The following is a 13,211-nucleotide window of genomic DNA, read 5'->3' on the forward strand; positions in this document are numbered from 1 at the left end:
ACACACACACACACACACACACACACACACACACACACACACACACATGTTACTATGTATAATAAAATCAAGTTTCAAAAGAAATTGAGACAAAAACTTTTACTTTTCGTTGGAGTTTGAGCGCGTCGACACGCGATGAAAGTATTTATTTATTTATTATTGATTTCAAAACATCCCATCTAACACCGTATGCATATTGTCCATAATTGATTGCGTGTGCACGCATCATTCCTCTCAGAGCATACACTTACATCGTTTTCGTCGAATAGCCTGAAGTGTGATCGACGATTGCTTCAATCGATTGCCAATAGAAGCTGGTCTCAAGGTCGTAAAAAGTGAATTGAATTCAAATGATTCATAGTGTCTCAATTTCAGTCCGTTTTTTTTTCTCTCGTCACCAAATATTATGCAGTTGTTGAGTGAAAATCGTTTATAATCATAAAATAATAATAATCGTTTGGTGAGAGGCGGAACTTGACTTTTGTCTTTCTTTTTGGGATTTTTCCATTAGTTGTGTAAATACTCTTTTTATGGCGCAATCGACTTATGTCCAAAACATACAATCATTTCAACATATCGCCTAACCATTTCACACTTTTGTATAAACATCATAATGCAACATTTTGTTTGAAATCAATTGACAAACATGTTTTTCTAGCCCTGACTAAAGCTCGGATCAATATTTCAACACAAAATCGAATGTTGACAGTGAAATATACGATTTTTAAACCCTTTGAAGAAAACATCCAATTCACGCCAAAGAATCAAGATTTTTGCAAATTGATCGATATAATCAATGCATTAAAATGCTGTGTTTTCTAAATGAAAATGTTTGCATAAATTGATGTTTTTTTTTATTCTGTCTGTGTTCCGAATCGTTTATCTTTCAGACTGAGAGAATTTCAGTAAGCCAGCATTTTGATCTCATAGTAAATCTCATTGCATTCACAGACAAATTTCTGCTGAAAATCGAGCTGAAAATTGGGTCATCACATTTAATTATTATTTGCTTTGAGTAAATTGTGAAATGGCTGCAAAATTGCATGGGAAAGTATTTAAAATTGAACTTGATGGAAGCGAAAAAAAGGCAATCTTAATTAGAAAAATGTCTAAAAAGGTTAATAACGTATAATTGAGTTAGATGAGTGCAAACGAAGGAAAGTTATTATGTCTGCTACCTTTTTTATCGTTATTGTTTTACATCACATTCGCGTTCCGCAATGGAAGAATCGACTTAATAGAAGAACATAGATATATGCGCACTTACAGAAAAAGAACCACATTTATTCGTTTTAATTATTAATAAAAATCGCTAAATAGAAACGTTGTAATTAATGGGAGTGACTCCATTTGTTAATTTACGGATTTGTAAACATTTGGCACAAGCAAAGTTCTCTTCATTCAAAACCGTTGTACAGTCGAACTCACTTCATTCGTGCGATGCGATTACTATGAAATTGGATTAGTTCAAATTTCTGTTGGTTGAATGAAAAAAAAATTGAAATCGAAAAACGATTTTCGAATTGGCTCTTTAAATCTGGAACATGTTAAAATTCAGTGTGCATCTGTTTGTGGCTACCAACTAACAGGTGGCTTAATATGTGCATGTATTTCGGCAAAACTAATGTTCAAAAAAACATTGCTTTGGCCGGTAGCGCACTTTGAAATGTGTGCACAAAATTTACAATGTGCCTACTTTTACCTTTTGCTATTCAGCGTTTGCGATACATTCATGTCAAACAGATTTGAAAACATATTATGCCTTATTGTGTGCTTTGTATTTCGACGAAAATGAATGGCAACGCGACAAAAATAAATTATCCATATTATCGAAAATGATCACAATCATTTATTTTGAGGGGGAGCGTTTTTCAGCTCTTTTTGTTTTTAATTAACAATGCGATAAATGTCTGAGATTTGTAACGAAGAAGAAAGTGTTCATTCATGTCAGAGACATGTGCTAAGTTTTTTTACACATATGTCGTCGTGTAAGAGTTTTCGATTTTTCGAAATCGATTCATTTTTGGCATTTTGGTCAAAGCAATACCGTTCCTGTATATATTTATTTGGTTCGTCGTTTTTCCATTGTTTTTAATTTGTAAAAGTTCAAATATTCGCCTTACCATTGGTGTTCTTAAGTAATCCATTGGTAAATCAAATAATCAAAGCGCATCTCCAAATTCAACGTTCAATTGAAATAAAATCTGTTTATGCTTCAAATATGCAAACAATTTTAAAATTCACACTAATTTTACACGCTAATAGCTGTTTTCTTTTCTATTTTTCGTTTCGCAAAAAAAAACGGTTATTTGTTGTCATGTAAACGTTTTGTTCGCAAATTGTTCCGTTGCGTATTAAATCGACGCAAATCTTTTTTTTCGCAAAATTTAATCAATTTATTCACTGTTTCACGCACAAATCAAGCGAATAGAAAAAAAATAATGATCGGCCGGAGCAACGATCGTAAGTTCACTGATTTCCAATCATTTTTTTTTTTGTTAATTTTTCAACTTGCGCACTTCAAATCAATTTTCTTTCTTTCACACATCGAAGCAATGGGATGGTGTTTTTTTTTAATTCTCGCTTTTGTGTTTCAATAAGTTTTTGCTTTTATTCGGTGCGATCTTGCTTACGCTCTTTTCTCTTCAATGATTGACAAACGAATGGTTTGGTTTTCAATTTGATGCGATAGTCATCCACTTACCTTTTTCCAAGCTCGTTCAATCGCACATTAAATATTTGCGCTTGTGAGTGTTTGTCGTGTGTTGTTGCTCAGTTTTTTTTCTTTTCATCGTTTTCGTCTCTTTTTTTCTTTCTTCAGCTATATGTATTGTTCGGTTTTATAGCATTTCTTCTTTCTCTTGGATGTGCGCGTGCGCGCATTCGTTAGTCTTTCCGAATGGTTTAAGCACTCATAATCGATCGAACTGTTTTCATACGTACACCGTATGTGTGACTGTGTGCATGTAAGTGTATAAATGTTCGAATGTGCTTTTACCATTACACTTTTCAGTTTCGGTATCGATTCATCGGTGCAACATTCTCATATTCCAAATCTTTCCGTTGCTTTAGCCATAGTCATTTCTTTCTCTTTCATTTTCTTCCATCATTCATGGTTACATTACACATCGATCGAATATGATGTGCTTGTGTTGTGTGTTTGTGTGTTTTTTTCGTTAAATCGAATTATTACATTACACCGATATCTTACCGTCTGTAGTACAACATATGTGCACTTTTTTATCTCTTTTTGTAAACGCACACCATGCTTAATGTATACTTCGCATTGAAGAAGAAAAAAAAACGGCAACAAAAGCAAATTTAAATGTAAAGAGAAAAAGTGTGGATGCCTTTCGTTTAGTAGGTCAGTGTGTTTTGCTGTGATGCTTCGCGCCACCGCGGAATACATGCTGCGCTTTTATTACCCGCTTCACTCTGTGCTGAAGTGATCACTCTTTTTCCATCTCTCTCTCTTCCTTTCTTCGCCTTATCGTCATTTGTGGGCGATTCAACTCTATTACAATTGCATTTTGATTTTACCATTCTCCTCGGTGCAAATGCAGTTGTTGCGCGCTAAGTGCAGAGTGAAAGAAACCATTCACAACTTTGATGGACAAAATGATATTGTTAATGTAAAAGAAATGTACTAAATCACAATATCTAGCGATCGCACACGATGGTCGAGTAAGTAACGAGACAAGTCAAGTGACTTTTTCATTACCAGCGAGTTTAAAATGCATTTTCGGATACACTTGTTGCTATTCTTCTGGAGAATGAGGAATTTTTTTCGTATTTTCTTAATTTAATATATGACCTTCAGCGGTAACATTCACCTCAATTTTTTGGAAGTAAATTTCTCTGTATTAAAATGCAAATAAAGAATGCGCAAATTTCATTTATTTATATATATTTAAAAATAATTTTCCAAGAATAAATCACAATTTAATCTATAATAATTTTAAAAAAATTATTCTTTTAGAAATGAGTTGCTAAATGTCTTTAAAATTAGAATCAAATGAAATGAATCTTTTTACGTGAACATTTAGAATAAGAAAAATTGACGTAATGTATATACATAAAATATTATGACAAAAAAAAAATTGAAATATATCAAATAAAATGGCAATTTCATCAAATTGGTCAAGCTGAAAAAAAGCTATTAATTACCAATTTAGATGGTGCTCTTTAAAACTTCAAAATCTAATACAGTGTCTAATTGTATACGGATAATAGTGTTTTAATGATCGAACAAAAAGTTAAAAAATAATTTGTGAAAAATTTAAACTGTACGATAAAGTACGTGTATTTAAGCCGTTGTTGTATCTGTTGAGTAGTTCTTTGTTTCTCTTAATCGCTTAAGTTTTGAGTGCGGTTGCAACGAAGTGAAAGAACCTGAATAAATGGTGAGCGAGTAGTAAATGAATAGGTGTACTTGTATGCCATAATTTCATGTTCCCATTGTGTGTTGATCATGTAATAAAGTTCATTCATCAAAAGAAGCCAAAGCGATAAGCAGGAGAGAAAAACAAATTGAAAGAAAGACGAGAATGAAAAAAAAAACACCACCATTGCGAAGAAAGTAGTCAATGTACAGTGCACACTAGAGACACACAGCGAAAATGAAAAACCATAATTGCCCATAAAATAGAGAATCTTTCTAATTATTACCAGTTTAAGGTGTGCGAGAGAGAAGACGACGACACGAAAAGAGAGAAGGACAGAAAGAGAGAGATAGTGAAATGTTGCTTTGTTAGAGAGTGTTTCAGCAAAACGGCAGACATGTATCAATTGCCAATAGAATGAACGATGAGCGTTGCCAATGTGTACAATCATGTGAATGATTTTCCATCTTTGTTATTGCACGTAAATATGTTTGTATTTTGTTTTTTCCTATCTTAAAAACCACACGAAAAAAGCTGTCTGGCTCAAGAACAAATGATCTATTTTACAATGAATTTATATAAACCGTTTTTTTTTTACTTCGCACTTGGCAACAGCTACCAGAAAACTCATTTTATTATGAGGTTAATCAATCATTTGCTTTTAATGTGCCAGAATATGTGCTCATTTTTCATTTGATGAATTGTTCTATTGTAATGATATTGCTTCGTTAATTTTTTCAATTCGATTGAGTTAATTGAGCTCAAGTCAAAATACCTGTTGAATTCGACCTGCTGAATTTGGAATAATACAAATCAAAGACACATCGAATATGTTGTTACGAATATGAGCTATTTCTGCCTTGCTTCTGTTATAGATTACAAAATCTAATTTTATTTTGACGAAGCCAGTTTCTTAACTGAATGAGATGTCACTTTCATTCACCACGGCAAGAATGGTGTAAGTGTTGCAAAATTATACGCGATTGCTTGTGATGGTTGTTAACATCGATCGCATCGATTGCAATACAGCCATATTCATTCAGTGTGCACGATATGAAGTTTTTTTTATGTTCGGTGAAAGTAGAACTTCATCGATCGCCGTTTAATTGCTATAGCTATCATAAGCAGCATAAAGACATAAAAAAAACATTTTCTTTTATTCGCTTCTGTTTTATTTCTAAAAAGTAACATTAACATTTGGAATTTTATTCCTGTCGAGATGTTGTTGTTTCAGTACGCAAAATCTTGTCATCATTTATTTCGGTTATTTTTTTTGGCACAGGCGGTATTTGTTCGGCGACTTCTTTAACGATTGCTTCAACTTTGTCGGGCAACAGGTACTCTAATGGTTCCAGAATTTTTTTCTTATTCAAATAGGACATTCCACTCTTCTGCAATGAAATGGCATTGATGTACAAGTGACTCGTAAGCAATGCAATTGGGAACACATCATGAATGCATCGTTGAATGTATGGTGTTAAATCATAGGCAAATGCACAGCAAAATTTGATAAAATTATCACGCTCCTTGGCACCTAGTGCTTGTTGCTCTTGTCGATAGAATTTTGAAATGTTATTTGCGACAACTTTCAAAGAATGCTCCAGCCGAATTGTAACCTCATTCACCAGAGCGATTGGGGCACAGTTACGAAATTCATTTAATGCACTCAAAATTCCATTGCAATACAATGCCAATGGTTGAAAATTTAACAATGTTTCGGGTGGCGATAAACTATATGGATCTGCTTTGCCAATTGCACTCAAAACATTGATCGATATTTTATTGATAAATGTATAGTTATCCATGTCTAATTCGAATTGGTCGGTCACTTTGGAAATGCGTGAATTGAAATTTTTCGCAATCACTTTTACGAAAATTGGTATCAATAGTGTTCGAAAATCAGCGCCGACGCGGCTGAACGAAAGACCAAAGTACATACATTGACCCAAAACTGCTTCAATTGATGTGAGTTCACCATTATTCAAATCTGATTCAAGTGTTGCCAGGAAATGATTAATTTTTGTATTAATCCATGCATGGAATATATTTCCAGACTCATTCGAATCGGTCGCATCAAGTAAACTGTCATCATCAGCAAATGTGGCTTTATATTGCGTTATAATGTTGAACAAATTGACACGGCTTAGTTCGATCGTTTTCATTAGATGATGTTGCGCTGAAATGGACGAATGATATACAAATTATTCGCTGCTTTAATTTGTGAAAATCGAATGTGATATAAGAACACTCACGATCATCCTTTGGAATGCTATTTAAAATTGAACAAAACCAACTGTCACGTGCCTGTAGAAATTTTAACTTTAGCTCCGGCAATGAGAATGCTTGCATTCGCCTCAAGTATCCGACGATTTGAAGGCACTTTGGATAGAAAATTATTGCTGATTAGATAGAAAAGGGCGACATTTCAAAGTTATTTACCTTTGGTAATTGTAAGTCCGTGCGTAATTGAGCTAACAATTGTTCTAACATTGTATGCCATGACCCTTCGATTGTTGTCACAATGTTCTGAATATGCGAAAAATAATAGAACTTACTTTTGTGTACTCAAAACGGAATTAAGGAACTTACATTAATGACTGGAATGTCACCGTGTTTTGCGCCCATCCGTTGAACATGAGCAGCTAGTTCAAGAGCTTCTTCGTATTTACCTTGATAAATACATGTGTCCATCAACTGGGGCAACTCCAAAATCTCCAATAATTGTGCATTCCGTCGCAGAGTCAACGAGTTGAGACGACGCGATGTTGCTATTTCACTAGATGTTTTAATGAACTTCTCACATTTCTCCGTTAAATTTGGCAATTTATCTATCAAATGATCCAATTGTTGTTCGGTGTCTTTGAACTCTGTATAGATACGTCGCGAACATTCTGATGTCTGAATGAATGTTTTATAGTTACTTATCGCTAAATCTTGTGTTTGCTCAACGACGGCTTTGTTATCTTCGGCCAAACGAGATTCTTCCTTTTTAATTTGATCGACTTTGTATGAACCAAGTTTGTAGATCTGGGCCAATAGCTCCGGATTTTCACGAAGATGTTCTACAGTGTAAAAAGAACCGAAAATGTAAATTATAACGAAACAGCAAAAATTGAATTTTCAAAGATCTCACCTGGAACACCGTTCGGAAAAATTAACTTTAGCAATTTCTCGTTTTCATAATCCATTCTTGTCTAAATAATTAAATTTTCGACGAAAGACTTAGTATTTTGTGATTACTTTTTTTGTTGACGTTTACACATTGATTCGTAATGTCACAGTCACACTGGAAGCGAATAATCTACGTAGTATTCATCATTACGTTCTTTTTAGACACAAACCAAAGTAGGCCGATTGCATAAAATGACAAGAGATGGCGTTGGAAATAGTCGATGCTTGAATACGCTTTATTGGAAATGAAAAACACTTGCGTTTGAAAATTGTCCGTGAAATCGATTCGCTGAACAAAAAGTTATGTTGTAAAAGAGAAAAAAATCGAAAATATGCTCAAAGTCCGTTAATTGAGCTCTCAATTAATTACACATTCCATGCAAAATTGGAAATTCTCATTATTTTCGTGCGAACAACTTTTCTCACTCTGAATTATTCTCCAAGTTGTGAAAAAAAAGTAATTACATGACACAAATTTATCCAAAAGGTGAATAAGAAAATGCAAATTCAAGATGTTAGATAAATAATTGAGTTTGCATCAGTGCATGTACTTGACATTTTCCTCGTATGACGATATCGTTGCTCAATGCACAAATACACAGTGACATACGTGATTTAGTATGTAGTTCTATATGTAGTGTGTTGAATGGTTTTCCATTTGAATGTGAAGTGTTCTTTTAATAATGTCAGTGTCCATTCGAAGCATTCTTTATTCAGCTAGCTCTCCACTTTTCGTCATCAAATTCACTCCCCATCTCCCATTGTCAAGTGGTTGATTCTTTTTTTTAGTTCTCTTTGCACTGAAATTACTCTGCATTTTTTTTTCATGTGTTCGGTTCATATTTTGCCATGGACACATTTATAATGAGAAAAAAATTCGTCGCACACGCTCTTTTCACAAATTCAATATTCCTTCCATGCATTTAAGTCATTTCACGAGACGATGTTGAATCCATTTGTAATGGTGCGAGATGGTCCATTTGGTTTGATGGTGGTACAATACTCATCTTTCCTCTCTTTCTGTATTCCATTTGGTCATTTCATCCATCGAAAATACATTAATGTACATATATTTTTTTTCGCAATAGTTTTTCGAATGGTAGTTGGTCACTTGTGTATATTTTATTTCCCATTCCATTAGTTTATTCCTTTTGTTGAATGGTGAGTATATGTGTTCTTCGAATGGCAACTTTTCATGTGGGTTGTTTCCCTCGCCGAGAAAAGGAATGAAGCGAACAAAAAAAATATAGATAAATTTGTGTGTATGACTGGTCAATATACTAGATGATATTCACACACATCCGACAGACCCAAGTGCCAAATCTGCGCAGCCCGAACGTTTCACGAAAGAATGGTCAAATAGCAAAACCAATTACAAGTGTATACGCTGAATGAGTGAGTGAGAAAGATGCTTTAACGATGTGTCGATAACAGCCAGCAATGACGATGGCATATTTTCTATCCTCGCTTCTCGTTCGCCTCCTTAACCGTGTGCACTTTTTTTTCATTTTTCTAACGGTGATTTTTTTTTCTTCTTTTTCTTTGCCTCGTCCACTGTTTATTTATTCAATATAAATATGTATGCGTCAAGTATTTGAAATTGTATTTTTGCTGTGGGTGTATATATGGAGAAAGAGAGATATTGTGCGCGCGCTTGAGTTGATTATGTGGATTCGAGCAGAGAATACGAATTAGAGAAAAAAATCTATATTTTTCTTGTTCACTTCTGCACATTTTTCTTTTGACATGGTCCATTCTCTGGTGTACACTTGGACGACGGCTTCATATATATGCATGTTGTGGCATATATACGCGCGCGACCAAACAAACGATTGTGTGTTTGTGTGCGAGTGAGAGTGAATGTGGTTTTAACTAGAAACTCTTTTGGGTATGAGATAAAATTGATGTTGCGTTATCACAGTGCTTTTTTTCATTCTTCCACATTTTTCGATTCTCATCTCACGTTCCGCATCCTTGCACCGTGCTCTCGCTCATTTTATTTTATTGTTCACATTCACAAGTGAGCGGCGTGCAATGTGCGACCCAAAACATACGACGTCGATCGGGTAGCGAAAATATTATCAGAGATGAGAAATGAACTGGAGATGCGTACAGCCACCACCATCGTTTCAATCCCCAGCTTCACACAAAGGATTGAGTGAAGTAGCCATTGCAAATAGATAGGTGTACAGTGGTTCATCGGTCAAACGATGGCTAGAAAATATAATAAAAGATTCGAATCGAACAATAAATCTGCACTGTTCTGTTGTATACATATAAAAGTGGGTCTATGAATTGCACCGTTTCGTTCATATTTCACACATATATGCGAAATAAGTAAATAAGTACTGTGTCGTGTGTTGAACTTATGTACATTTCAGACCTTGAAGTATTTGCCAATGGAAAAATAACATCCGTCGAATCAACAAATCCCCGCATTACCCAACAATAACGGTGATTCAACCAACAACTCTATATATGAAAAACAACAACATTTCAAATCGGTAGCTTTTTCAAATGAAGTGAAGGAAAATTGATGTTATTGTTTATTCTGAATGTTTTTTTTGTTTTGTTTTTTCCCTTTCGCTCTCTCCCTCTCACTCACTCCGTCCATCGTGTTTCTTTGTTTCGTTCTTTATACATCATTCGCACAATCTCTTTACGGTTAGTTTACTTAGTTAAATCCATTGTGTTCAACACTTTGTTTGCACGGCAAGAAAATCACTGAGTTTCCATGAAATCCGTGGATGCATCATTTTCAACACATGCATTGAATGCATAAAATCTACCATTGAACCAAACGTACACATTGAAAATGTTGAACGATGCATAGTGTTACGAAAAGATTGCAACTAAATAATAAATTCAAGTCGATTCAATTTGTCAAAAATTCAATTCAATGCATGCGAATAATTCAATTTTTCTTTCCTGAAATTCGCAAAAAAATGCCAGCGATAGAGAGAGAGAGATATCATGTAAATGGAAATATTCCCAAATTCCCATAGAATATAAGTTGGATATTTTTTTATTCGTAGCACAAAATGAAAATGGTCATAAATATCTGTGTAATTTTTAATGGAATGCTCGTTCATAAAATGTTGATTGCTTCACGCACAATATGAAGATAGAATAGCATGTAGAGAAAAAAAAATGTATTTCGGTCGAAGGTGAGTGACGACACCAAAGTCAAATATGGTTGAATGTACTTAAGCATGAAATTTACGGCTTTTTATATTATGTACACATATTTAAGCCCATAAAATTTAGATTTATGACACTCGATTGCTTCGATACACGTTGGGTCATGGGACTCCACCGACTCGACCAATACGAGCGAGAAAAAAGGGATGATTGCGCACATTGTACACAAACATTTTTTTTTCCATTGCTGCCTTCAACTTTCATATATTTATGAGAGGGTGTTTTATGGCCAGATATAATATTTTATCTTGTTTCATGCGAGGAATAACGGTATATTGGTAGGCGGTACCTTTCGGTATAATTTTGTTACAATATATTGCAAAGTGCTTCGATGACAATGATGATGATTTTCAATCCAAAATGGCCTTCTTCAGAGGCACAAAGATATTGGTCGGCAAGCAAAAATGGAAACGGTTTTTTTTTGAGTAAACAATCTTCGAAGTAAAATTACATGGAAAGAAATAAGAACAGTTCTGTGATGTTTTTGGATAAAAAAATTCCTTTAAAAATGGTGAACATTTAATTCTTTGAAATATCTAGAGAAAATCACGTGAAATGTATGGGGGAGCTGTCCATTTTCATAGATGGTTTTCAGAGTGCAAAACAGTGAAGTCAATTAAGAAATGTCTCTAAAAAAAAGCTTAATTTCCAAAATAATTGAATAGAAATAGCTTAAAATCACTTAAATTCTAGACAGTTGGCCAAAGTAAATATATTTACGTTTTTTTCGGAATGCCAATGCTACGCGTAAAATACTTGTATAAATAGGTTTGTTGAAATAATTTTTAGTTATAAATTGGCTGGTTCTCAACAGTCCGCTTTTTGAAGGGCATGGGGTAGGCTGGTCTTTCATGTGGATTGGTAACACAATTGTCGAGAGTTTACGGCATTAACATCTGCGACCAAATATGCCTTGGCATTTCGTATTTGTTTTCGAAGCTAACAGATTAATTCACAATTAAATTAAAAGCCTTGGTTTTGTTTTGTTCGATCCTTTTTCATTTTCTTGTTTCTTTTTCTGTCTGGAAAAAAGTCGATATTCATTTGAAAAAAAAAATGCGAAAAAAGAAACACATTGTTTTAAAAGCACAAATTCAGTAAATATTCGAAAATGTGTTCAATGCATAAATCAAGACAATTGTATTGTAACAACGGTGTACATAATCGCAATCGCCACACACATACACAAATAAACCGTATAAAATCACTTTTGAAAAATATTCGATATCATTTGTTGAGAATGCAATTCGGGCTTATTTGATACGAGCATGAACACATTGAACATGCACATAAAAGTCTCATTTTAATAAATGGCCACACAACAGTCAGTGGCTGTGATGTGAATCAGAGAATAAATATTAATGACATATATTTCAGAACATTACCGTTTCTACAGTTACATTGCAAACACAAACATATATACAAACTCTCAAATGGTTTCATATACACTTATTATTATTATTATACCATCGTCCAGTATAATTCTTCCTTTTTCATTTTGTGTCCAGTGTGTATGTTCGCTATTTTTGTTTTTCCGTTTGCATGCTTTGCAATAAATCAAATGCAAGAGAGGGTGGAAAGAAAATGACCATAAACAATAGACAAAAACCATTGTTGGTTCGTACAAATGACACGGTGTACAGGCACTCGTTTACTCATTTGCTTTTTCTCCCACCCCCCTCTCTCTCTCACTCATTCGACTTTTGTGGAGCGCGTGTTTTTACCATCGGAAATTATGTATGAGTTAAATTCTGACTGTATGCGAAAAATGTTTAGGAAAAATTTTAGGTCTCATTTGCCGTTAATTTATAATATGCTTTATGGAGTGAAGTGAATTGTCTGCAGTGGGTTTGAAGATAACAATGGCCTGTAATGCATACGTATTAAAAGTGGCAACTACAGGTTTTTTTTTTATTTATTTCATAGCATTCATCTCTGCAATAGAAAAATAGCAATCAAAAACTTTTTCATTCTCCCCAACTAAAACATTCTCAACGTGATGTCCGCTTGAGTTTTTCGATATTAAAAGAACAGACAGGATATTCAGCACGAAAAATGAAAGACTTGATTGCTTGATTGCCGATGGTAGTTAAAAGGCAATGCGATGACCTCACGCAAACACACACATGCTCATAAATATACATGAAATCAATAGAAGCGCATCATATACCGAAGCAATCTGGATGTTGTCTTGTCATTCGAGCATCAATTAACCATATTGATAAGATAAATCAAATTAAGCCATTTTGATGTGAATTCAGACAGATCTTTTTATGCAAAAAGTTTATTGAATCATTTTTTCAACACTCTGTGAGCAGTAGACACGAGATGCATATTCCTTTTATTGCACTCTGTTCAAAATTTGAGATTGGATGTGATTTTTTTTCTTCTTCAGCTCAAGTGAAACTGACATATATTTTATTCAAATGTATTGTTTCAATTGACCAAAAAAGGACA

General features: G+C 34.1%; 2 protein-coding genes across 2 annotated transcripts in view; both read right to left on the bottom strand.

The window, feature by feature from the left end:
• Nucleotides 1-2,665, bottom strand: part of LOC116340461 (protein spaetzle 4) — a 7,067-nt gene extending 4,402 nt beyond the window's left edge. The window contains exon 1 of the mRNA XM_031766960.1: nucleotides 2,124-2,665. Coding sequence (XP_031622820.1) covers nucleotides 2,124-2,147 — 24 coding nt within the window. The 5' untranslated portion in view covers nucleotides 2,148-2,665. The remainder of the gene's footprint in view (nucleotides 1-2,123) is intronic.
• Nucleotides 2,666-5,502: 2,837 nt separating this feature from the next.
• Nucleotides 5,503-7,631, bottom strand: LOC116340938 (conserved oligomeric Golgi complex subunit 8). The gene is made up of 5 exons (XM_031767699.1): nucleotides 7,516-7,631; nucleotides 6,972-7,444; nucleotides 6,822-6,908; nucleotides 6,635-6,761; nucleotides 5,503-6,558 (listed from the first exon to the last, which is right to left on the bottom strand). The coding sequence occupies exons 1-5, from the start codon at nucleotides 7,568-7,570 to the stop codon at nucleotides 5,588-5,590; spliced, it is 1,713 nt and encodes a 570-aa protein (XP_031623559.1). The 5' UTR covers nucleotides 7,571-7,631; the 3' UTR covers nucleotides 5,503-5,587.
• Between the last annotated feature and the right edge of the window lie 5,580 nt (nucleotides 7,632-13,211).

This window comes from Contarinia nasturtii, unplaced genomic scaffold, assembly GCF_009176525.2.
Source record: "Contarinia nasturtii isolate CC-2019 unplaced genomic scaffold, AAFC_CNas_1.1 Cnas_scaffold_695, whole genome shotgun sequence".
NCBI classification, from domain to species: domain Eukaryota; kingdom Metazoa; phylum Arthropoda; class Insecta; order Diptera; family Cecidomyiidae; genus Contarinia; species Contarinia nasturtii.